General features: G+C 37.7%; 2 protein-coding genes across 2 annotated transcripts; one reads left to right on the plus strand and one right to left on the minus strand.

Annotated features, from left to right (window-relative positions):
- Nucleotides 1-803: 803 nt before the first annotated feature.
- slc26a10 (solute carrier family 26 member 10) lies at nucleotides 804-9903 on the plus strand. Its single transcript, XM_086068956.1, has 18 exons — nucleotides 804-1207; nucleotides 3214-3324; nucleotides 3402-3559; nucleotides 3627-3791; nucleotides 4077-4229; nucleotides 5333-5415; nucleotides 5494-5641; nucleotides 5710-5823; nucleotides 6645-6722; nucleotides 6801-6896; nucleotides 7201-7307; nucleotides 7599-7668; nucleotides 7983-8165; nucleotides 8614-8668; nucleotides 8905-8993; nucleotides 9068-9122; nucleotides 9231-9337; nucleotides 9416-9903. Exons 1-18 carry the CDS (start codon nucleotides 940-942, stop codon nucleotides 9452-9454), a joined length of 2079 nt encoding a protein of 692 aa, XP_085925082.1. The 5' UTR covers nucleotides 804-939; the 3' UTR covers nucleotides 9455-9903.
- A 978-nt stretch (nucleotides 9904-10881) lies between these two features.
- b4galnt1a (beta-1,4-N-acetyl-galactosaminyl transferase 1a) lies at nucleotides 10882-25791 on the minus strand. The gene is made up of 11 exons (XM_086070256.1): nucleotides 25658-25791; nucleotides 21720-21934; nucleotides 21465-21647; nucleotides 20103-20209; nucleotides 19645-19682; nucleotides 19372-19552; nucleotides 17594-17686; nucleotides 17313-17500; nucleotides 17099-17239; nucleotides 15050-15287; nucleotides 10882-13306 (listed from the first exon to the last, which is right to left on the minus strand). The coding sequence occupies exons 2-11, from the start codon at nucleotides 21932-21934 to the stop codon at nucleotides 13095-13097; spliced, it is 1596 nt and encodes a 531-aa protein (XP_085926382.1). The 5' UTR covers nucleotides 25658-25791; the 3' UTR covers nucleotides 10882-13094.
- Nucleotides 25792-26198: the final 407 nt, after the last annotated feature.

Genomic DNA, 26198 nt, shown 5'->3' on the forward strand with positions numbered 1-26198 from the left:
TTTCCTCCATCAAATCTCTTGTTAAAGGTCCCTGCCCTTTCCCTGTGTTTACACATTATTTATTATTATTATTATTATTATTATTATTACAAGATCTATGCATTTTATCCATTGTGTATAATAGCCAATACATTATTGTTTTATTATTTATTTAGTATTATTATTATTATTGAATCAATATTCAAGTATCCACTGACTCAACTCAAATTCATGTGATGCTGCATCGTGACAGCCAGCGCATCCTGGAGTTAAAAAAAAAGAACAGTGAATGTGTGGTGGTCCGTTGTATTTTCATGGCATAATTTTTCTTGACTTCTAATTTCAAATTTTTTTTTGTTATCAATATATACATGATCCATCCATTCTCTGCACTGCTAAACCTTAATTGCAGGTAGGCCTACATTTGTACATCCGAGGTGACAGTTATGATTTTACATTCTTAATGGTAAATACTACAATGTGGCCTGAGTTTGATGCCCTAGAGCCTTTCATGAATCTAACATGGTTTGGGAATGTGGGAGAAAGCATACAAAAACACTATGTAGGAAGGAACCACCTTTGCATCATTGTCAATTTATGTAGCCTATTTAATGTCAGTACAGTGTTGCACATTTGAAAAAGGTTGGGCAATAGGACCCAGAGGATTTGGCCGCCTGACAACCTGATGAAAAAATGCAGCAGCTCACCTTTTGTGTGTGTCTCCAACCTCCACTTGAGAAAAAGTCAAGAGTGAAAAAAAAAAAAAGTGAGCGTGACATTGCCTGGCAGGAAATCGTCTAGGCAGCAGGGGCTGACTTTGCTATAAAAGTCATGAAGCCATCCACGCGTGTGCGCCCTCATTAGACGGGACACGAGCGGTCATCTGGTTACCTCGTCATCCCCCCCCACCCCGACCCCGACCCCGACCCCGGCACCCACCTGTTGCACCTTCAGGACAACATGAGCGCTTCCGTGGCCGTGTACCGGAGCATCTTCACCGAGGACCGCTTCAAACAGGCCTACGGCTCCGAGGAGGACAACACCAGTGGAAATCTGCGGCTGTGGGACAAGCTTGCCGGGAGGTGCAGGTGTTCACGGCGGGCCTGCCTCCACCTGCTCCGTCAGAGAGTTCCCATTTTCAACTGGCTGCCCAGATACCGCTTTAAGAAATGCTTTTTAGGAGACACTATCGCGGGGCTGACAGTTGGCATTCTTCACATCCCACAAGGTCAGTCATCATACGTCATCAACGTTCAATAAGACGCTTATTGTCATCCGGATAAAAAAAAGACGTTTTCAACAAAAAATTGTTTTCAGAAAAAATAAAATAAAAATAGATACAGTAGAAAAAAAAATGATACAGAAAATAAAGAATATAAGTCAAAAGAGTAGCCTACTTGGCACATACAGTATTAAAAGTACACAGTAAAATCAGAAGTCTAAATTTAACTCCCATAGTGTTAAATTTAACACTTTTCCTGAGTTTATATAATTCTCACCAGTTCAGAGTTCAATTTACATTTCCAATAGTGTAAAAATTTAACTCATTGGTAGAGTGAAATTACAACACCTAAAGTGTTATTATTTGACACATAAAAGTGAACTTTTTACACTTTAAAGTGATATCTACTTTCACCTATCAGTGTTATTTTTTCACATTATCAGTGTTATTTTTTTAACACTTAAAAGTGTTATTTGCTTAAATTTTTTGCCGTTAATTTCTCACAGTTATGTTGTTACTTTTAACTACGAAGTGTTATATTCATTCCTTTAATTCCCTTAATTTCTAACAGTTTTAGTATTACTTCTTGACAAGTTTTTATTTTCCAACCCACTTGGCAACAACACTAACAAGTACGCCACGAGATGGTACATGTTCGTTGCCGCAAAATGTTTTCTTGTAGGCCTGGTTCCCGCACGTCTCATGGTAAATACGAATTGCCGGTACGGCAAAATATCCACGTCGTTTTTAGTTTTACAGAAAAATAATGAACATAAATGACACTAATCATGAAAATCCAGAAACCTTTTGTTTTATGTCTCACATGCTTTTTCTACGTTAACTCATGAACAAAATAATTCAAGAACTCATTCATCCTTAATTTATAAAACCGAATAATCCAGATCTAGAGTTGTCTTTAAAATCCAGGGAAAAAACGTAGCTGCCTTACAGGAGAAAAGAGCCCGGATGCTTAAGGTAACTCAGCCTGAAGTCAATTAGTTTGACTCGCTGAAATAACACCACCCATAGACTTTTTCTTCACTGTGAGTGTTCAAATAACGCCCAAATCAACACCCAGTAACTCCAAATTAATAACCACTAGATTTTTTAACTCAATTTAACACTACATAATTTGCTGTGTAGCAATAGGGGCCTACTTGAATTACTATGACTGTTAATAGTAGAAGCACTGTTATATAAAAAGGCTAAATACATTTTTGAAATTATGTTGTGACTAGTTATATAGTGTACATCCGTTTTCTACACAACTTTTCCTCATAGGGTCACGTGTGAGTGGAAGCCTGACCCAGCTGACTTTGGGTAACAACTGGAATGGTCGTCAGCCAATCCTAGTTGCCAAATAATAATAATAATAATAATAATAATTTAAAAAAAAGATAATTCGCACCGAAGGACAGTTTTGAGTCTTCAGTGAACCTAACACACATGTTTTTGGAAATGTGAGAGGAACCCATCTTTTAACCATCAACCTCAGAATTTTGAGGCAGACATGCTTGCCACTTGACCATCGTCCTGTCATGGTTAATTGTATTTTTGTTTTTTTTCAATTTATCATATTTTTTGTATGTGTCATATATTGGACTAGTGGTTAACTCGTCCACCTCACAGTTATGAGGTTTGGGCTTTCAATCTTGGATGTTAGATGAACTGAAGACTCTAAATTTAGTGTGAATGTGTCAATGCTGATGTCTGTGTGTCTCCGGCTCCTGCTATTGGCTGGCGACCAATCCATGGTGTACCAGGATAGGCTCTAGCTCACTTGTGAGTCGTGACCTTAATGGATGAATAAATGTTATATTCAATGCAATAACACTACTACTACTGCAACTACTTATTGTTGCACATATTTATAATTACATTAAAATAATATTGAAATGTGGTTTAGTTCTTTACTAAAATGTATCATATTAAGTGTTTCGTTTTTAAAGGATTTTTGGGGAGGGATATCCTGCAAATAAAAACTCGAATTTTTATTTTTCTCTCTATCACAGGGATGGCTTTTGCACTACTCACCTCTGTAGCGCCGATATTTGGTCTGTACACATCCTTCTTCCCTGTGGTCCTCTATATGATTTTTGGCACCGGTCGCCATGTCTCCACAGGTACAGTACATTTTCAAAGTAAAAATACTTATTAGCCACATTGCGTCACTGTCACTGAGGTCAAGGACTTCTCGCAGGTACGTTTGCTGTGGTGAGTCTCATGACTGGCTCTGTCGTGGAGCAACTGGTCCCCAGACCTCTGCAGTTGAACTCCAGTTCGCCTGAAGGGGCCGATTTTGAGCTCCAGAAGATCAGTGTGGCCTCAGCTGTAGCACTTCTCTCGGGAATTATCATGGTAAGGCAGTGTGAGGAAGAATTGCCTGTGGATCATCATAACCCAAGTGGATTATTTTGTGTTCCAGCTCTGCATGTTTGGTCTTCAATTGGGCTTCCTCTCCACCTATCTGTCAGAGCCAATTGTTAAAGCTTTCACCAGTGGCGCTGCCTTCCATGTCACCAGCTCACAGCTGCAAAGCATGCTGGGGCTTCGCCTCACCCGATACACGGGGACTTTCTCTCTCTTCAAGGTGATCGGAGCTTTTTACAGTGAGACACTGATAGTCAGTAAGGGCAAAGAAAGGGCAGCGGCTCCTTCTATAATGCTCGAATATATTGGGGTGTTAATGTACCCTCTACTTCTCACACAACCTCAAAAGCTGGAATTTTTTATCATAGACTTTTGCCCTCTGTTCTTTGTGATACAGAATAACAACATTGGGAGAAAGTTGGGGAAATACCAGATTTTGCCCTTCGGGCATTATAAATGTGTTCTAGATTGTGATTGGCTGCCGCTCAGCAATTTCTGTGTTCAGACTTTGGCGTCCGTGATGGAGAACCTGCCTCAGACGAACACAGCGGAATTGCTGATCTCCTTGGTGTGTTTGGCGGTGCTGGTCCCAGTGAAAGAGATCAATACGCGCTACCGGCAGCGCCTGCGTACACCCATCCCGGTGGAGATCCTCACGGTCAGTTGGCGTTAGTTTCGTAGTGTTCAGGTGTCCTATCTTATGTGGCCCATGAAAGCAAAAAGTTCACTTCATATGTTTGTTTTTTGCTTTCTTCTTTCTTGCTTGCGTCATGTTTCTTGCTAAATGATTTGTTACTTTCATTTTGGCTGAAAATTGGCACCACATTTGCTGAATTTCTTTAACTCATTCACTCCCAGGCATTTTCACTGAAGCAATCGCCTTCACTCCCGGCTGTTTTACTGGATTTTGACTGATTTTGCAAGGCCCACAGAATATTGGGTTCTATTGCTATAAAAACATGGAACCTACCAAAAGAAAGATTAGAGTCTCTCATCAGGAATTTTTTTTATTTTTATCTGTTTCCGTTTTACAGCAATTAGCATTACAATATAGCCAAGTTTAATCATTATTCCCAAATCTATTTAGAAATGTGAGTAAAGGAGTTTTTTTCAACATGGCCCTGGTTCATCTCTTTTGCTCTGCTGCCACCTGCTGGCCGTTTATGTAATAATACCATTTCTTCAACCGTTCTTTGCAGTTGAGGCTGCATCAAAGCCTTCTGTATGCTCTAGCATAACAAAAACATTAAAAAAAAAGTATAAATATGTCTTTGGGACACTTAAAACATTTAAAATAGAATGTATTTATACGTTTTTGGGAGCAGATGAGTTTAATTTTAGCAAATATTTTAATACAGTCATTGTTTTCACTAATGCCCTTGAAATGAGTTGAATGATAGAGTTGAATGCTTGAAAGTATTTGATTGCCACAATTTTTAAATTGGAAGTCATATGTAATGTAAGTGAGCAACTGCACTTGTCACAGAGACTAATCACAAAGTACTTATGTTAAAATATACAAGCACAAACTAAACTGCAAAGCTCTATTGTCATTCGTTGTGTAATGGATGATAAATAAAAGACAGCCAGCAGACAGAATTGACCTAACAGGACAAAAATATGAATAGTAAGAGAGTTGTCCTTTGTACAGTATGTAACCCAAAACTGGGTTTTTTCTTCTGCAAGATTCAGACAAAATTGTAAATAATAATAAATAATTTGTAGACAGGGAATTAACTATTTTTGTGTGTATTTCTTTAGGTGATTATTGCCACCGGTGTGGCCTATGCTTTCTCTCTGGACTCCATTTATGACATTGAGATTGTTGGCCACATTCCAGCAGGGTAATTGTTCAATAGTACAAATCACGAGCAGCGCCAACAATGTTTTTTTAACTTGTATTCCTCCTTTTTTTCCCCCAGATTCCCAAGGCCGCAGTTGCCTGCCCTTCACACATTTCCTGACATTGCTGGGGACACCATCGCCATCACGTTTGTTGGCTACGCTGTGTCTGTCTCACTGGCAATGATCTACGCTGATAAGCATAGATATTCCATCAATCCAAACCAGGTAAAGCCTGGAAATCGTTTCTGAAGCTTCTTTTACCAGTCTTCTAACTTGAAAGCTTGTTTTTACAGGAGCTGCTGGCTCATGGTATCTCCAACACAGTGTCTTCCTTTTTCACATGTTTCCCAAGTTCAGCCACCCTTGCCACCACAAACATACTGGAAAGTGCCGGGGGATACACACAGGTAGGTTATAAATAGGACTAAAATTCATGTCACGGTATAAATTGAATCCCTTCACGGTAACGTAATATAAACACAAGTGTAAATCTTATAATGTAAGTATTTTTGGAAGGATTATATAGTCGCTTAGCAAAGCTAAGTTGATGAAAAATGTATACATTAAAAAACATTATTATTATGTTATTCAAAAAGTATAATTTTTTTAAAAGTTCCTTTTACATATCTCACATCCATCCATCCAGAGCTGTCTCGGCAGCTCAGAATTTGGACTCCCTGTTAGTGCTCTCTGGAGGGTGTGGGTTCGATTCTTCATCTTATGACTGTTAACATACAGTATGCATGTCAGTTTTTGCCAATTCATATTTACCACATTGGTTCATAGAAGAAATGTTCATATTTAAAAATTTGAGCAGAAAAAAAACATGCAAATGTTACCGAAGCGTATTGCATTCACTTGAAAAAAAAACAACTCCTGTTTTTCTGACTAATTTTGGGGGGAACTTAGTTTTTTTTGAGTATTTATTTTTCATTTTCAAATTTTTTGAATATTTTTTTCTGTTTTACAGATTTTTTTTTCTACAGAAAAAAAAAATTCAAAACAGGGAAAAATTACTCAGAAAAACAGAAAAAAAAAATTCAGTAAACTGTGGATTTAAAAAAAGAAAAAAATAGTGAAAAACAGGACTTTTTTTTTCCAAGTGAATGCAATACGCTTCCGTAAAATGTATTATTATTATTATTGTTGTTGTTATTATTATAGCACATCACCTTGGTTACATTTGGACTTTCAGTTAATGATGTAAGTTGTGTGTTTGTTTTTGCAGTTCTCTGGCTTGTTTACCAGTCTCGTTGTACTAATTGTTCTGCTGCTTATCGGACCCCTCTTCCATTTCCTACCTAAGGTGTGTTGATGTGCACTGTCAAAGGCGAAAGTGCACAGACAAACTTCACATCGTTGTGCTTTGTTTGTTTGTCCGCAGGCAGTCCTGGCATGCATCAACGTGACCAGCCTGAGGCAAATGTTTCTGCAGTTCCAGGACTTACCGGAACTGTGGAGAATCAGCAAAATTGACTTTGTAAGGCCGCAGAAGGGTGAAGGACTAAAAGTTATTGGATCTATTCTGGAATGTAATCCCCAGGCATGACAAGACTCCCGTGAGCAGGGATTGAAGATGGCTAATTAGTTCCCTTGTTACCATTCGATCAGCAACTGATTTCAAATGCGCAGCTAATTGGACTTTTTATTTTTATTTTGGATTGAAGGGTCGGTCATTTTAAGAAACATGAACAAAATCTGCCCAAAACTTCTTATTACTCTGTTGTCTAATGATGCAAAATGTGTGACGGTATTATTTAAGAATGAATATTGAATTTATGCAGATAGTTTGGGTGGTGACCTGGCTGTCTGTTGTGGTTCTCAACGTGGATCTTGGCTTAGCCATCGGGGTGGTGTTCTCAATGATGACTGTAATCTGCCGCACGCAAAGGTACGTTTTTTTTTTCCATTATTAATATTAATACCTTCTCAAATTTTCATTGACATTTTCTGCACATCGGAATCTTATAACATCCAATCAAAGAGCCATTTTTTTCCTTCGTTGGTGGAAGTCTGTATTCTTTACGCTGACATTAAGCAGCACTTTTGTATTGGCTCTTTTTTTTAGATTTAATTGCGCCTGGTGTACACAGTTATGTGGCTGGATAATAAAATGATTAAGCTTACTTAATGTCTGTCAGGCATGTTGATTGCATCCTCTGAACCATGGTTCATTCATCAGGGCTGGTTGCTCCGTGCTCGGCCGGGCCAGCAACACAGAAATTTACAGACCTCTGGAGAATCATAGTAAGGTGAGAGGATGCCAAAATACCGGAACGTTCATCTTAAAGTCCCTGTAACGCGGAAATGGATATCTTGTCTTCTAAATTTGACACACCATAGAGATGAGTGTCGTTAACAAACCTGACAAATTTGAACGATTAAAACAAATCAGCAAGACATCAATTATCTTCAAATATGTGTTTTGTATTTAGAAACAAATCTTTGAATTCACTTTACAGGGATTTTAACCATAAATCCAGGCAGATGTTTTGTTTTATGATATTTCAGTCAACAGCATGGATATATATTTTAGAAAGTAAATGTTTTCTTTTGTTCCGGTCAGTGTTACGAGGTGCCAGGGATGAAGATCCTGACCTACAACGGGCCTGTTTACTATGGAAACCGGAGCTTCTTTAGGGCGGAGATGAGTCGGTTGTTGGACCTGACGCCAGAGAGGATCCGCAGTCGAGAGAAGGCCAGAAAAGCTCTGGAGAAGCGTGAAAGAGAGACCAATGTCAACACAGTGGTACGTCTTGCTGCACTCAGCCAATCTCCACAGTCAGAAATGTACACTTAAACGGGGAGTTTCCAATAAAGATAATAATAATAATAATAATTCAATAAGTCATCTTTGAATCTGATCTCTGGCCACATCTCGTGCCACTAATTTGATGTACAAGAAACAACGACGGCTGTGGAAGAACAACCAGTCTGAGGCTGAAGGTGTGGTTGACAAGGGGGCAGCCATTTTAAGCACACTTCACCCCCCCCCACTCCAAAAAATAAAACTTATAATATAAAGCAATACCATTTAGTGTTATAGTAACACTACATTACGGATAAGGTGGTGCTTCACTAGGGTAACAAAGTAACAGGACAGCACATTTATCATGTACAACTGTCTAGTCATAATGAATTTTGTAAACTGTGTAATGTAGAGTAATTTCACATTTCTGGCTTTTGTCATTCTTTAGGATAGAGGCATTGCAAATGCATCTTTTTCTTCAGAAAATGAATTCTTTCAATCTGGTAAGTTGTGACATTCAGTACACTATGCATGCCACAGACCTGATGGGGGGGGGGGGCACTATGTTTATGTGTAATTGCCTTGCCTCGTCAAGTCGTTCCATAAGTACACTTGCACACAGATCCGTGTTCACTAATGTACAGTATGTGTGTGAAATTCTGCTATGTTTTCATTTTAAACATCTGATCACAGGATTCAATTGTGACATTCCTGTACATTTTTGGGTTGTTGTCTGTAGAAACATCCGAGCATGAGGTCCAGGCAGTACTGATTGACTGCAGTAGCGTAATATTTGTTGATGTTGCAGGAGCGAGACTCTTTACTCAGGTTAGTGTGCAAAAGCAACAGAAACGACTCTTGGCGATGCCATAAGCCAACAAATGATTCGTGTTGATTTGCAGATGTGCATTGAATGCCAGAAAGTTGGACTTCATGTGTTTTTGTCCAGCTGTAATGGTAAGCCATTTGCGTGATTTGTTTTCATAAATGTTATTACTGAGTTTACATGAGATAACTTTGCATCATATAATTTTTTTTTCTGATTTGTAACCTTTGTTCTCCCAGAGGGCGTTTTAAAGATCCTCACATCAAGCGGCCTCATGAACTACATGAACCCTCAGCATATTTTCGTCACTGTACATGATGCTGTGATGTACATTCAGCAGCAAAAGGTACAATGCAAAGCAGCAGCATCCACATATTGGATTTGAACATGTTTTAAATGCTTAAACTATTGCCGTTCGTTGTAGGAAAAACATTCAGACAACACCACGACTGTTTGGGTGTGAGACGGACGCGCAGTGACGAAAGCTCCTGTTCCTCATTTTGGTGTTTAGGAAAGAAATAGAACAATCAATGGGTGCATGTTACATGTAGTTGTGTTTCTAAGAAGCAGTAGCCTGTTGTAGCATTTTTTGAGGCTTTTCCAGTGTTACCTATTTTATATAAGCAAAGCATTGTCATGCCATTTATGCTGGATTTTTAATAGAATATTGTTTGTTTGCAATCCAAAGACAAATATACAGAAAAGTGCACTGAACTGTTAAGATACTTTGTATATTTATATATTTTATACGTGCTTGAATATGAGCATGAGTACATACAGGACATGCCATGAAATACTTTTTGGTATTGGTCTGCAACTGTCCGCCAGTGGCTGTTTTGAAAGCAAATATATCACTATTCAAGGATTATGAGACTATGTTTTATTAAAAGAAGTGATGGGTTTCTTCACCAATATATAGTCTTTGTTTGTGTGTGTGTGTGTTTTCTAACATTTTATTACAGGTTGGGAATGTGAAGAATGCCAGGCTCTTGGTTATTAACACGAGACAAGATGAAAAGTTGATGAAAAACAGACAGACTACTTCACCACAATATCCGGATGATTGTTACACAGAAAGCCTGGGGTGGAGACAAGCTGTGCAGTGCTTACATTGTAGGAAACATTTTTGATCAAGGCAATTTATTGAAAAGGCTGCCTAAACATTGCCTTATCAATCTGCTGCCCTCTAGCGGTCAAAAGAGGTGTGTCCTCACACAGCATGTAACCTTGACTTAATAATACAACTGTATCAAACCAGGACAGAAAAGACAAAAACCTAATTATGTTCTTGCTTGATGTTAGACAGCCAAGTTTTTTTCCCCCTTGCATATTTCAAAGAAGCCTCTAGACATTGTACCCTGTGGATTTTCCCTTTTAAGCTCAAGGAGTGTTTCACTAATTGGCTGGAAGTAGACCACTCCTATTAGAGCATGGTACACAAGGTTCTGGCCAACAATTTTCTCGCCAGATTCTACGGGCAGACCTACTAACCAGCTCTACATTTTAAACAAACTGCTGCAAACACACAAACATGCTCATTTGTTTGCTCTGTATCAGACTTTTATTTCCATAGAAATAACGTTCAAAACATACTAGTGAAGTTAAATATCAGTCAAATCAAATCTGGATTACAAATACATTTGAGCAAAAACACTCAACTTGGCTTTTTTCATTGAGCCCTTTAAAAAAATAATAATTTACAGTAATAAAGTGCTGTGCTTAAGATTACACATACAAAACACAATTAAAAAGTGACAAAATAGCAGAAAATAATAAAAAGCATTTCAAATAAATTGTGACACACATATCACTGTTCATTTTAAAGTAAATCTTTGTAAAGGATAAGAATCTGTCTCCATCCTGTGGCCACAAGTTGAAAGAACAAGAAGCTCATCCTTCCCACTGAAGGGTCACAGTGCAGTGTTTATTCGAATCAAATCACATTCATATCAGGTTATCACACATTAAAAATAAACTTTACACGTAGACAAAACAAAAGCCTCAGCAGAGCACAGTCAAAGTGTATTTGCAAAATACTGTACGGCGTTTGGTTAGTGGGTACCAACGGTTGATACAACCAAACAAATACCCTCACAAACATGCTTGCTTGTTCAGTGGATGGGGTCAAATCAGTGTGTTGTTTTAGTGGTACAATACATATGACTCATCCCTCAAATAATATTAATCACAGAATACAATATGGCAATTTTACTTTACTTTGAACCATCCTGCGTGATTTTTTTCAACTTCATTCAAAGTATAGAAAACACTTATTGCAACAAAACATGGTACTGAACTTAATTAGAATGGCGGTGCTGTGCCGGGGCCTCTTAAAATGACAAAGGGAAAAATGACAGCCTGGTATTAGCAGGAGCAATACAAGTGTGTCAATGAGCGGTTTCCTGATTTACACCACCATCAAAATAAAAAAAAGTGACTTTTTAAAATGCTCTTTGAAAGGTGCTCTATGAACACAATTGAATGGAATGTTGTAAACTTGCCCAAACAACTGTCAAGCTCGAAAAGGTATGCAGAAATGCAACCCTGAGAACTTTCAACATTTATCTTAACACTTAAGAGCTGATGCTCACAGCAATACATTTGAACTATAACTGAAAATTCATCAAATAATATTCCTTCACAATGAAATAATCAAGGTAAAATTAGTTTGAAAATAGTAATCATGTTTTTATGAACATTTATTGTGGAATATGTTGCCTTTCAAACCCATATTTATCTATTTACACAATACAATGTTATTTTTCAAAATGTAGTAGTGAAGTATTGACGAATACATTTTCATTGAATGCAACACAAGGCAAACCTCATGAGGTAGACAATATTTCCCGTTGTTCTTCGCTTGACTGCTTCCATACATAATGTAGAATGTGAAACATGTTACACCAACATGTAATAGGCTTGACTTATTATGATTATTTTTTAAATTAAACTTTATTCATAGGTTCGACTTTGACGGAGTGCTTCATCAAATGCCACCATATGAGAGTGCGTTTGGGGCTTCACTAATATCATTCCTCTGCTTTTAAATCCAGATTCAAATCCATGTCCCCTCAAGGCTTTTCAAAACATTTTCAAAATCATGTTCTTCAAAATCTCATACTTACATGGTACGTTCCTTTAGTAATTTTATGAAGCTACTTTTTTTTTTAATTTACTTTGCTTTTAAATGTTTTTAACTCATCTTTTTGTGAATGCTTTTAAATGTTGTACTTTTAATTATGTGAAGCACATTTCATACCTTGTGTATGAAATGTGCTTTATAAATAAAGCTGCCTTGCCTAATAAAAATAAAAATAAATGTAAATGAGCAATAAGTAAATGGACTATCTGCAGAAAGGTATTCCCTGCATAATTCATCAACTGTACAGTTAACTCATCAAAATATAAAAACAAGTTATATACAGTCATGCATTATAATTGCTACTAATGTTTACCAGTGGCATTTCTCTGATAACATTTAGCCGTGCTTAAGGAAGATAAGAGCATCCAACAGCCCTGAGCTTGCTGGCTGTGACCCTGCCATGATAACAAACCAACAGCAATATGACAGTGACGATCAAATTACACCTAAGTGTCCAGCACTTAAGCACATTTGCCTTAATAGCTGGTTTTCTTTGCTCACATTAGAGGTTAGCACATTCTGGCAACATGACAGAAAATAGAACTCAATGGCTTCCCTTTGTCTATGCGCTTGCCAAGTTAATGTACATTCATAGTAGGGTGATAGTAATTCGATGTATTTCACTGTATGAGCCACACATATCAACCACGCGGTGGTTCAATGGTTCAACAAGGCCGGTCCGTCTGTGGAAGTTTAGTCAGTGGTCATGCCCCAGGCAGAACCACACAAATATGTCTTTAGAAAATAAATGTTGCTTATAACAGGTGATGTCTGTTAGAGAAACAGGACACGAACTTTACTGTAATACCAACATGATACATTTCCACTTAATAAATCAACATGATTTGGCAGAAAAATAAATAAATACAATATGCTCTCAAACATAATCTCATTGCTATTATTATTATTATTATTATTATTATTATTATTATTATTATACTATAATATAATACATATAATATTATTGCCTGGTCATGCATTTGAACCTGTTCGTGAAATAAAAGACTTCATCATGAATGTGGTTTTCATCATTGCTGTTGGAGTACCGAAACTTTGTATAGGCCTTTTCGGATTCGGTTTCACTCCATGGAAGTTTGATCTTTGACGCGTGGTTTATGATGACATCACTGCAGGAGCCAATGTGGAGAGAGCCCAGCCCGTCAATGAAGAACTCTGTGGGGAGCGAAAGAACATTTTGTTTTAGGAAATGTTCTTTCCCTCTTGTTTTCTTACACACTTTAATCAAAAAGCAGAAGAGGAAAAAAATACTCACTGAACGTTAGCAACATTAGCTTCATTAGCGACAATCATTTAATTTGGCGCTCGCCCAATCGCAAATTTTAAAAGCAGGGATGGATTTGTAACTGAATCCTCTCCAGCTGACTGAGAGAATAGCCACAATGGTGGCTCAGGACAGTTTCCACCAAAGTACGAGGACTAAACAGCATTGAAATCAGTGAACTCCGTAAACAACAGATCAGCGAATCTACAACAGCCAGTTGATGTTGTCGCTGTGCGCATTCAACGGTTTTGGGTTGACTTTATGCCTAGTTTTGCACAAGTGCTGGTTTGAGATACGAGTGATTGGATTAACGAGTTTTCCAAGATAAAGAGACACTGTTTGGACAATTATTATTTTTATTTTTTGCTTTGACCTGAAGGTAAAAATGTGAAATTCCAATGCCTTATGGTGGCAGTGAACGCAACTAAGCTCACTTCGCAGCAAGGAGCAGATTAGCAGATTGAAGGTCTTCAAAAACGAATTTCAAGCTGTTCATTGACACCCTGAGTTGAAGTTTACAGTCAAACTAAGCATGAAACAAAGAGAATACACTTTGTGTATAAAACAATCACATCGATTTGCCTTAGGAAGGCTTAGCTTAATGCTAACAATGCAAAACACCATAGATGAGCTAACTAATAGCATCTGTGGGTTTTAGTGTCCCTTTAGCATCGGATGCTTGAATGCAAACAATGAAGCAACATATGAACACAGAAAATATACCAATAGACAGGCATAAATTCTTTATCTTCTGTGAGAACAACCATTACTGCGGCTAGATGGGACTTTGTGACCTTTTCCATGCAAAGCATGCATACCAGACACAGAGTGGCACAATGTCCATTAAATGAAGTAAGAAATGTGGTGAAACATTTAATTATTATTATTATAATTTTAAACATATTATCTAATTATGCCATTGTTGTTTCAATATTCAAATAAAATATAATAATATCAAGTTAATATCTGTTTTTCCAATTAAAAAACACATTACAATTTTATTTTATTTCTTATTGGGCAGACTAAAACCGATTAATGGCCTTTCCATTCATTTAACTAATTCACTGCCATTGACGGTTATAGACGTCAAATATTCGTTTGAACTATTTCTATTAGTTAAAATTGTTTTCCCACTTTTGTTAACAAGAGTATGAAAACCTAGAATTTTTTTTATTGTACATTTAGAACAGATATAAAATTAGTGATTAATTGTGAGTTAACTCATTAAGTCACGCAATTAATTACGATAAAAAATGTAATTGCCTGAATTTTAAATGTAATTTATTGACTTCAATAGTTAACTCACGATTAATCATAAATTTAATATCTGTTCTAAATGTACAATAACAATATTTTTCTAGGTTTTCATATTCTTGTTAACAAAAGTGGAAAAAATGTTAAACTAATAGAAATAGTTCGAATTAATTTTTAACGTCAATAGCCGTCAATGGCAGTGAATGAGTTAAACGGGTAACATGATTTGAGATACATACGTACATACAAGTGTTTTTGAATTGTGAATGTGTACACAGAACAAATTCCACTCATATCTCCAAACAGCACAGTATTTGTTTTGTTAAAGGCAGACATCATTTTATGCAGCTCAACCATTTATGGGTACAGGTGCTACTCACCTAAATGGCCGCGGCGAGCCAGGCGGGGGTTAAAGCCCACCTGCTGGACTTTATCAGTTCTCGCCATGAAGAAGTTGATGACAGCATCAGCAACTACACAATTGGGAAATTCCTCAATGGCATGATGATAGCCCCGCCTGATATGTAAACAGTCACCATCTTCTCCACCCGCTTCCAATGAAATGGTGTGACGGAATGTTGAAGTCCAGCCTGTTACTTCCCGAACCGCACCCCCGACCTGTAGCATTTTAAATGGTAAACATACGGAACAACAAAAAAGCTCAATGCTAAGTGATTATAGATTTATAGACAGAAATGAAGAAATTCACCAAAGATGTCAGCAGGAAACTAGACGGCATTAGCATAATACCACAGTTGCCCAAAAAATTCAACAAACATGAAGGATTCCGTTTCCTTGATTCATTGTGGATTTACAATACATACCAATCTACACAAAGAAAAAACACCCGAAATATAAACCGTGTCCCTAAATTGAGATGTGTCACTCAAACAGACTTTCTGGACACCAATGTGTTACTTTCCTAATTTTATAGGGATTTGGCACCATCTTGTGTCTTACAGCATTTAAAAAAAAATTAAAAAAAATATTAAATTGTAGAGTTTTTCTGCAAATACTATATCTGGTGAAAGGTTACACAGAAAATAAAAGTTGTTGAATAGTGAACCGCAAATATGGCGAAGATCACTGAAAAGGGATACAGCCACCGAGCCACCCTTTGTTTTTTCGAAGTTTAAAGAAATATGGTGTCTTGAAGTGCGGCATTTATTGAAATGGACAACACATTGCGCCATTATTTGATACCTATCAAATCCACACAAAAGCCACAATTTGAGGTAATACAATGATTTAGTTTTCATTCGTCAACATGTTGCTCATTTACAGCAACTGTCCGTTGTCTAACAGGATGTCTCAACAAAGGCAGTGTGTTATCACAGCTGTACAGCATTCTTTGCATTTTGCAAATAAAAATGACATTGTGTCACTTTTTGTTTGTTGCCGCCTCATGTTTAGAGAACACGAAAAAAACAAGAATACCATAAATGAGTGTCAATCCAATCATCAATTTGTCAAATAGGAATGATAAAAGAAGAGACGTTTGAGTCTAAGTCTGGTTGTTGAAAGATATTGTGTGTTGTCTTAAAAATGTTATACTGTTTTATGCAGATTCTTCAGACTAAACACGGTTTCTTATTCATATTGCATTTGTGGATTTGGAATTACCGGTAAGATGCGAAATGTGGCAACTCAAGACACCACATTTCTTTAAAGTTAGAAAAAAAGTATTTATCCATCCATTGTGGGTTTGGAATGATATGCAGGAAAAACATATAACATAAATCAGGGCTGCTCAAGTTGGGTCCTCGAGAGCCCCTATGCAGCCTGTTTTCCATGTTTCCCGCTTGCAGCACAGCTGAATCTAATGATCAACTAATCAGCAAGCTTTGCAGAAGCCTGATAACGATCCTGATCATGAATCAGGTGTGTTAGTGGAGAGAAACATGGAAAACAGGCTGGATAAGGGCTCTCGAGGACCCAACTTGAGCACCCCTGACCTAAATAATATTAAAATAATATTACAATTTTGAGTGACTTGATTTTGTGAAAAAAAATTACAAAATTAGTTCTTGCACTTAATGTTGGTTTCTTTTTCAGCAGTTTTGTGCCATCCTTAAACAGGCATTTTTTTTGCCCTAGAAAAAAAAATACAATATGTGGTTATTTTGTTGTTTGCTTCAAACTCTTTGCTGCTGGGTCAGGATAGTGGATCTTTTATACATGTATAGACAAACGTAATGTCAAAAACAAAGTATATTACGACACACATATTTTGCTCGTATGCATGTATTTTGTCCATTTTTAAAATAAAATTTTTGGCATACATCTGGTAACAATGTGAATGGGGATGAAAAATAGCGGCCCCCTTGCTAGGATTTTAGTTGCCCATCCTAGAGTCTGCTTGGAAAGAAAATAAAATAAAATTTCGGAGGGCTTCTGTGCTGTCTCTTATTTTCTTGCATTCATCTTACCAGATCCAGACTGGTCCTCTCAAGAATGTCCACCATCTTCTCCAACTTGGTGTCTGCTTTGAAGATGAAATCATCATCCACCCAAAGCACATATTTGGTGGTCACCTGAGACACTGCCAAATTTCGGCCAGCAAACCAACCCTGATGATCAAACAAGGACTCATAACTGGCTATCACGACATGCTATACTTAGGTGAATAAATATTTACTGTACCTTTCCAAATGGCATAATAAACTGCTCAATGTGTGGTCCAGTCACTTGCTGAGGGTGCTCATTATCATCTGCTATCACTATGGTGACCGTTGGATAATATTGCCGTATGCTGTCGATGAGATCTTTGAGTTTGTCGTAGCGTAGAAAGGTCTTTGTCACAATGGTAACAAGAGCGCTAATATTGGTCTCTTGGGAGGAAACACAAAAACATTGATTACATTTCTAAAGATGAAGTGGAAAATGTGAATGAATCAAACAAAAAAGTGGAAAATGCTCAAAACCTTTTGGATAGCCGGAGTTGTAAAGTCTCGGGATGGCAGAATATCCGACTTTTATGGTGAAAAATGAGCTGTGACCTTTGGTTGCAAATTGAACTGTGGAGATTAAAAACACAACTGCCATAAAACCAGTTCCCACATTTTGTTTACACAATTTCCATTCTTTGAACAGGTTTCATTGCACTTCCTCATCACTACCATCTTTACTGTTTGCAAAAGGTGTACAATGCAAGTCGGCATGTGGCATGTGGCACGCCCACATACAGAGATGCGTTTCAGGTCATATCAAACCATCAAAACATGAGCAGACCAGTGTGGGAGTGCAGAATGAAGTACATTGACACTTAACTAACTCTGTTTCTCAGGGCACATATTTGAAATCTGTAAAATTTGATCTCAATTTACTCACATATGTACAGTGTAAAATCAAATCTAAAGCTATTTTGAAGTGTATGCCTTCTGCTATCCAGTGGAAGAGCTTCCATTTTTGTGCTTGTCAACACGTCCCTGGCATAAATACAGAGGATACAAAAAGTCTACACACCCCTATTCACAAATCAAGTTTATGTGATATTAAGAAAAACCAGCCAAGGTTATTAATTTCACATCTTTTTTACACCATCAATGTGACCTTTAATCTGTTTAATGCAATTAAAAAATACATCTTTTCGATAAGGGAAGTAAAAATAAACAGTGATGATGTGGTTGGATAAGTTTGCACACCCTCCTGTGTTCATATAACCAATCACATATTTTTTATTTTATTTTTGTATTTGTTTATTTTTCCTGAAAGCGCAGTATTGTTCATTCGGTAATCTTACCGATTCGACATGTCATCACCATTGCTCTCTCTCCTTTTTTTCCCTCCATTTTTCTCTTTTTCTTTTTTTTGTATGTGCGTGAGAATGTGCATGTGCGGATGTGTGTGTGCATGTGTGCGTGCGTGTGAGTGTGTACTCATTAATTCACCTAAAACCTATTAAAAATCCCACACCGTTCACCTAAACCAAATACTTCAGAATCCAGCTAGAGTTGTGAGGTTGTCAGGAGACCCGAGGAAGGATCAAAGAAAAGAAAGGAAAGTGAAATCCAGCACCGACCAGAAATCACCTACTACCCACCGGGTTACCAACCAGAATCTTTCACCAACCCCAGAAACATCTAAAATCCCCCAAAATTAGGGAGACCTTAAGAGACCAAAGGAAAGACTGAGGAAAGGAAGGAAGGATAGATGAAGCAGAGTGAGATCCACAGACATCAGCCTCCACCGATTCGACGACCAGAGGAAGAAGCAGATTGTAAATGTGTAACCAATCACATTTAAACCCATGTTAAAAGAGAATCGACACGCATCTGCCACCATTTTAAGTTATGTTAAGTTAGTTTATATATATTCTTTTTTTTTTGTCACTGCTTGAAAGTGCTAGCGAGTATTTGTTGCCCATATCTTAGCATCCCTCTTGTTTTGTGAGCAAAGTTCAACAGGATTTAAAGAGGGCCAAAGTCCTTTTATTGTCTTTCTGATACGTTCGCATGAGAGCAAGGGTGCTAGTTGTTACTATTTCCTATCACTCGTCATCCTCAGGCCAAAAGCTGATCATTAACTCTCTAGCCTTGAGTTGAACAAGGTCTCTTCTCTAGCTCCTCTGGGGCTGCGCAAATACGACAGATGTAAATTAGAGTAAAATCAGTATAGCTATTTGACCAACAAGGTTTGTTTATATTTGTTTAGAAAGTCTGACAGAAATAAATGAGATTATTCACATGTGAGACAACTGCACCTGTGTCTGCGGTCCTGGGATGGAAAACAGTGTTTGTATAGGTGATAAACTGGAGCTGTCTGTTCAGAGCACAGAGAAAGGCACTTGAGAGGACGATGTGCGTCTTTCCTTCTCCTTTCACCGAAACCCTCTCCACTGTAGCAGCCACATCAAAAGTCCCAAGTGTGGCGTTCAAATAAACCTGCAATGACATTTCAAGAAAGTGGGGGGTAAAACACTGGTCATTTTTGACAGCTTACATTCACTTTGAATCACCAATGTGGCTAAATTTACCGTATGGTTTGATGTCGCTTCTTCAATAAGACCCAAACCTAGAGTAAGAAAAAAAAATTCAAACAAAGAAATGATACAAGTCTGTACCTGTAAATAAGAGGTGTTTGATGAACATGAGGTCAGGTTCCACAATAAGCTCTTTCAAGCATGTTTTTGCGAATAGAGGACTATAAGTGAGAATTACAAAACCGATACAGTGTGAAGAAAATGAATCCACTGGACATAACGCAAGCTATTTGACTTAGCAAGTGAAATTTATTTTTGCAGAACCAATTATCCAATGCCAAAAAAATTAAGTGAACACAGAAATACACTTTTTCAGACTGACATCAATACGGAGATTTATTCTCTCTTATGTACTTTGCTGAGACTCATTTTGTCAAAAATCAATCTACAGTATCAATAATCTATGTGAAAGATCTGAGGTTGAAGGCTTATTTAAATTAAATCAGCTTTACCTGGTATAATGATTGTGTCGAGGGGTCGCACTGCTACACCCTGGGAGGGAAACTGAAGGGGACTGTTAGCCTCGTTTACAATCAGCACATTTGCAGGACTGGAGGACCTTCATAAATATAGTAATGTGTTAGTCATTATAAAAAACTCAACTTGTGTCTGACTTTCAAATGAGTAAACATCAGACAATTGGCCATGAGTAAGCTCATTGAAAGCAGGAATGCTGCATTTTTAGCCAACCTCAAGTTTGTGATGCATTTTGGTTTCATTTCAACAGTCATGTCATGTCTGAAACGGATGCATGCTTGATGAGGTTTGTTAGAAAAAAATAATCCAAGTATTGCTAAGTAATTGGGAAAATATTCAGCTATCTACTTTCCATGAGAATGAATGATGATTAACTTATTCACTGCGATCCGTTTTCCAAGTAGAGTTCCCCGTATGTCCAGCTGTTTTAGATTAACGGATTTTTCAAGACCCACAGAACATTTATCATGTTCTGCGACAATATAAGCACCACACCTACCAAAAGAATCAGTGGGTTCTCTTCTTTCATCAGACAAAAAAAAATCAAGGAAAACTGCATACAAACGCGTTTTTGAAGTTGTGACGTCACTTCGTTGAATGCCCGCCTTGGCTCAACTAACTCCCTTGATGAATCCGAGTCAATACTCACGGAAGGTCCATCAAACCCGTGGCTGATCACAAACAAGATAAGACCGGAGGAGGTGCTGTCACGTATATGTAAGTATTCTCCCGCAGTATGTCAACCAGATCCCAGGTGAGGTTATATCTTTTCCGTTTCAATAAAAAATAAAAAATAATCAATTCTGGATGACAGAACTTAACTAATGGGTGCGAGTGAAGGCCTGTCAATGACGTGACGTCACATCTGCCCCAAACATGGTGATGAGTATTAAAATTACCAGACGAATTAGTTTGGCAAATACAAGACTAGACATAAAAATGGGAATACTAGGTATTTAACAAACTTTACAATGTATGCTCTGTTTCCCCATCAATACCTCAAAATGTACACTTTAAATACGGGGATCTGTTTGTCACTAAGACAAGCTGGGTAAGACCCTCTTCCATGCCTACCTGTTGAAAAATGTACTTGACAAACATGTACGTCGCTGGCAGTGAAGGGTTGGATTTCAGTTGACCAATATAAACATGCACACCAGTGAATGAGTTAAATGAACGAGTTATGTCATGTAACATAATCATTTGTTGTTTGATAGAAAATGTAATCTCATAAATGTATGGGAAGAAGTGATCCAAAGCTAAGAACCACCGTGACAACTCTTATCTATCTACAGGCACCTAATACACTCGTCATGTTGTCAAAAATAGGACTTTACCTCATTTGAACAGTGTTGTATTCTCGAGCTCGGCGATGCTTCACACCCTCAGGGTCGGGATTTGATTGCAAAAATTTCAGGTCCAGGTTGTGGGCCTTTACACGTGGGAAGAGCAAGTTGGAGAAAGGCAGACGAAAAGTCTCCTTATCAGCCACGCAGACACACGTATTTCTTGCCAAGCGACTGTATCGGAAAACAAATGTCAGATGAGGAGAATCATCCACTGCAGTGCAGAATTAACTTACTAAAACTTACCCCGCTACATCCTCTTTTATATTATAAGGAATGTCATTATAGTCACTAAAGAGGTCTTGAATTTTCTCCATGATGGCTGTCTCCATTTCACTGCTCCTTCCTGGCCGTAGGTCAACTCCTGATCCACTTCCTGGGCTCCATGTTTTTAACAGCGTGACCAGCAGGATACCACTGATCACAAGTAGTCCAATACATTTCTTATAGGAGACACGCATCTGAAAGGAAGAGAACAGCACACCGTATGTTGTTAAAAGTACATATTATTGCTGTCAGGTTGAATCGTCACATCTCCGAAATCACACAAAAAAAGTATATTGTCACTGCTATGTGAAAAACACTTATGTCCATTTTTTTCCCAATGTTTACATTTTTACGTTTTTGGGATGTCTGCATTCAGTTTCATCCTCAAAACATAAAAACATAAAAAATGACAAAAAAATTCACCTCGCAGTGACGATAAGTGTAAAGTGTATATATCATGACAGGTGCGGAATTTGGACCCAAAAGCAGACAGGACATGGAAGTCGAGTCTTAATGCACACAAATGCAAATTAAAGGAGAGAGCAGGACTGGATATAGAACACAAAAATACAAAGTAACCACAGAGAGCAACTCTAGCTAGGGCTACGCTCAATTTTACATGACAAAGTAATGGCCTAATAGTAATAGTAATGACGTAATAGAGCGACAAATACAGGACCACAGCAACAGCATAACAACCGACAGCATCACAAGGACACAACCCAAAAAGTAGTAGTGACTTTTGATGTGCTTGAGACGCTCTGCTCAGTTAGTGACTGTAATTCATTAAAGTGCCTCTGATTAACCCCAAATAAAGTTCAACTTTTCTGACATTCTGTATGAGTGGGGAAGTGAGTCAGGCAGCATAACAAGATAACATCATACTGAGCACAAGGAATTTGTAAATACATAAATACTGTTCTTGCCAGACCAGTTAATGAGCACTAAAGTTTAACTATGAGTCGACGCATTTCTTAAACAAACGTAGATTACAACTACCGTAATTATTGTCGCATGTCAATCAACATGCCATTCGTGTCTTGTGCTACTGTGTGATAAGTATATTGTCTGATGTGTTGTCTGTAGTGTCATTTTAATCTGAGCTACACTCTCAGCCATTTTAACATTTCCAGCTAACTGGGGCAGGAAATAGGCCTGTATGTTGCCGATATCCGAAATTCAGTCCTGCCTGCAAATCAAAAAGAACATCATAGATATTGTATCCACAAGTACATTCTTCCTATCCACATGTATTATTTCAGATATCTGCTACATCACTTTTGCCGTTCATGGAGTTACAGATATGTACAATTCCGTTAGAGATGACTGTAAAAAATCCCATACATAACAAGAATGGTAAAAGTGATGTCATCTATAGTAGGTGAAATAGCGTTGCAGATATTTAGGAAAAGTGTATGTAGTGCTACATTACTAGTCCATTTTTGTGAGGGTTAAAACACCCTGAAATTAAATTCTAACATCCCAGATTTGTTTTAATGTATGTCCACAAGCAAAATTATTTTTTTAAACCATACAGTAGTATATGGTTGAAATTGTTTTTTTTTAACAACAGAAATACAGCACCCCCGTTTTTGCTTGGTGGTTTGCTCCACCCAATCCCTCCCACGTCTCTACAACTCAACTCATGTGCTGATGTTCATGACAAATGAGGCCAGGACTCCTCTCGAGTTGGATATAAAAATATGAACCCAAAATTATAAGGTTAGCCTATAGTTCAATTTTGACCTTAATTAATAATATTTTATCCCCTAAGTTTTTAATTATGTTTCAATCAAGTCCACACTGTTAGACAACGTGATAGCAAGAAAAACAAACACATGTTTAATATAAGTTCAAGGCATGCTGCTCTCTCTCTCTCTCTCTTTTTTTTTTTAAATCAGAAACATGTAGTCTTACTGTAATGATTTCCGGATAACCCGGATAGTGGATGCCACAAACGCAGAGACACAAAGGTTAAGATTGACAAATGTATTCTTACACAGTGGGGAGCAACAACACAAAGCTCTGGAACGAAGCCAGGAGAAAAACTATGAACAAAAGTCGCATGCAAAAGCTGCAAGGAAAGAAATTAACAAAAATACACCCGAGGGCTATAAAACCGCACGACGCGAATAAACAGAATAACAAATACAAACGAGCTATACAAAGCGGAGAAACTAAAGGCGACGTGGGGAAAACTACACGTGGAAACCAATCACTCAAGCTTAAAGCTGAGGAAACAAAAAAAAAAACGGAGAAAGAGGACTCAACGCGTGGATACCAAAACACTCAGGCAGAAAGCTGAGGAGACAATAACTTAAAACTACGGATCAAAAGGACTCACGTGAAAACTGGAAATGAATAATGAAAACTAGAACAGGAATCGTGTGACGTCACCGCGTCGTGCGTCCACCATATTATTTGGCTTTTCCTAGCAGTTGTGCATTTGTTTATGTTAAGACAAGGTGCTATTAGCATATTAGGATTGAGAGATCAAGTGGAGAAAATAGATGATTTTGTAAGCATTCAAAGTCTACAGAAAATGTCATTTCTGTTATTACATTTAAAATGTAATACCAAAGCTCCAAAATAAGTCCAAAGTTCATTTTTGGTATTTGTAGTCAATAAATAGGCTGATTTATTCTAGAGAAAAAAAGCATACTGTTTGTATGTTGAAGTGCTGTATCAAAATTATATTTTTTAAAGTGACAGTATGGAATCTTTAGCGCCATCTACTGGTGAACTAATAAGTTATTCAATATTGATTTCAATGATATGCAAAAAAAATTGTTCTATGACATCTACGTACATTTTTTAAAATATAATCGTAGGTCTAATAATCAGTAATTATATGACGTGTCGCCGCCATCTTACTGCTACAGATGCCCAAAGGACAACTTCACGAACGTATAGTTAGCCCTGGCGGTGCTTGCATTTAGTGTCGGACCCAATGGGTCAACCGCCGCTTAACTTCCACAACTGGGGGCTGCAGGTGGTCGATGCTAAGTCCCGTGATTCGGGCTCCCGTCGCTTGTCACCTTTTGCTTTGCTCTCTCAATCTTTTACGACTTTTTTTTAAATTTTAACTAGCTTCTCCCATTAGCTGCTCTTGTTAGCACTCCAGCCTATTGCCCCGACTAACTCCTGCTAGCCGCTCTTGTACTGCTCCGACTCAATCCGGCTCATTCGGTCGTTCGGTGTCGCCCGCCAGTGTTCACACCGGCTTCCAAGTCGTCGTCCTTGTCGAGATATTCCTTCGCTCACGCAAACTAAGAATTGCTGGTAGGCTTGTGAAGTGTGTTCTCTCTGAGCCCCTAAAGTGTGTGTGCTTTGAGATGCATGCGCTTTGGCTGCATTCTACGATATAGCGAAATCTAGTGGTCAAGTATTACACACTATCACTTTAATTAGTTGTTTTAACTCCTCCATTAATCAGAAGGGTTACAATATGTGTATTACGAATCCAATTTATTCTCATTTGCTGTGACTACATTTAAATAACTTATCAGATCTGCAACACATATAAAAAAATTAAGGAGTCTTTCCATACCAAGCAAATAGTACAGATATCTGTCATTTCATCTAGTTACAACTAAATTCTAGATACCTTGAATGAAAATCCCAACTGCTCAAATGACCTGCAGTAAAAAAAGAAAAGAAAAAAAAGATGTTGCTGATCTATTTAAAGGACTCTCAAATTTAACTTTTACATGTTAAATCCACTTTTCATACTACTTTCTTTTTATTTATGTTACTTGCATCCCTAGCACATAATAATAAAAATAATAATAATTAAAAACAACACACATACACAAAACAAAAAAAGCATGAGCTTTGATTTTCCTTTTAGAAGTCTTTCGAGTGTTCGTTGTAAAAATCGCAGGTTTTGTGAGTCGCGTGTACAGGCGCAGTCTTACCGTGGGCAGCAGCTGGATAACTTCGTCCGGTCTTGTGATCTAACTTGAGAGCTCAGAGGCGTGGGTACGTGCCTGCAGCAAAGTGCTCTTTGCAAGCGTGTTGCTGCTTGTGGGTGGGGCAACCTCGGAAGTCGCTGCAGCATGTTACAGATTTTTTTGTACAACATGCAATTGGGATTTCCTGATCTTTGTATTATACATCTCTGTTCAATAAATGTGCATTATATTGAAAACAAAAATCGTCAATTTGGATCGAGCGCAGTAGGTGCGTTGCAAAAATAAAAATCCCTCCCTCGTCATAAAATATTTTGCTCTTTTGAAATATGATCCACATTACCTATAATCTATAATATCATACATGTTGGAAATAAATGTTGACCCTGCCTCTAAAATTCTTTATAGTAAATAAGGTCAAAATTATTCATTATTTATTATTCATTAGTGTTGTACCCTGCGAGATCCTTAAAAAAAAACTATAGTGGATGACCCCTGGAAATACTTTATTGTTCTTATGTTATTTTGTTTTTATCTGTTGTTTCTC

The sequence above is a fragment of the Leptonotus elevatus genome, chromosome 2, assembly GCF_054856555.1.
Source record: "Leptonotus elevatus isolate MCC_2025b chromosome 2, RoL_Lele_1.0, whole genome shotgun sequence".
In the NCBI taxonomy this organism is placed as follows: Eukaryota; Metazoa; Chordata; class Actinopteri; order Syngnathiformes; family Syngnathidae; genus Leptonotus; species Leptonotus elevatus.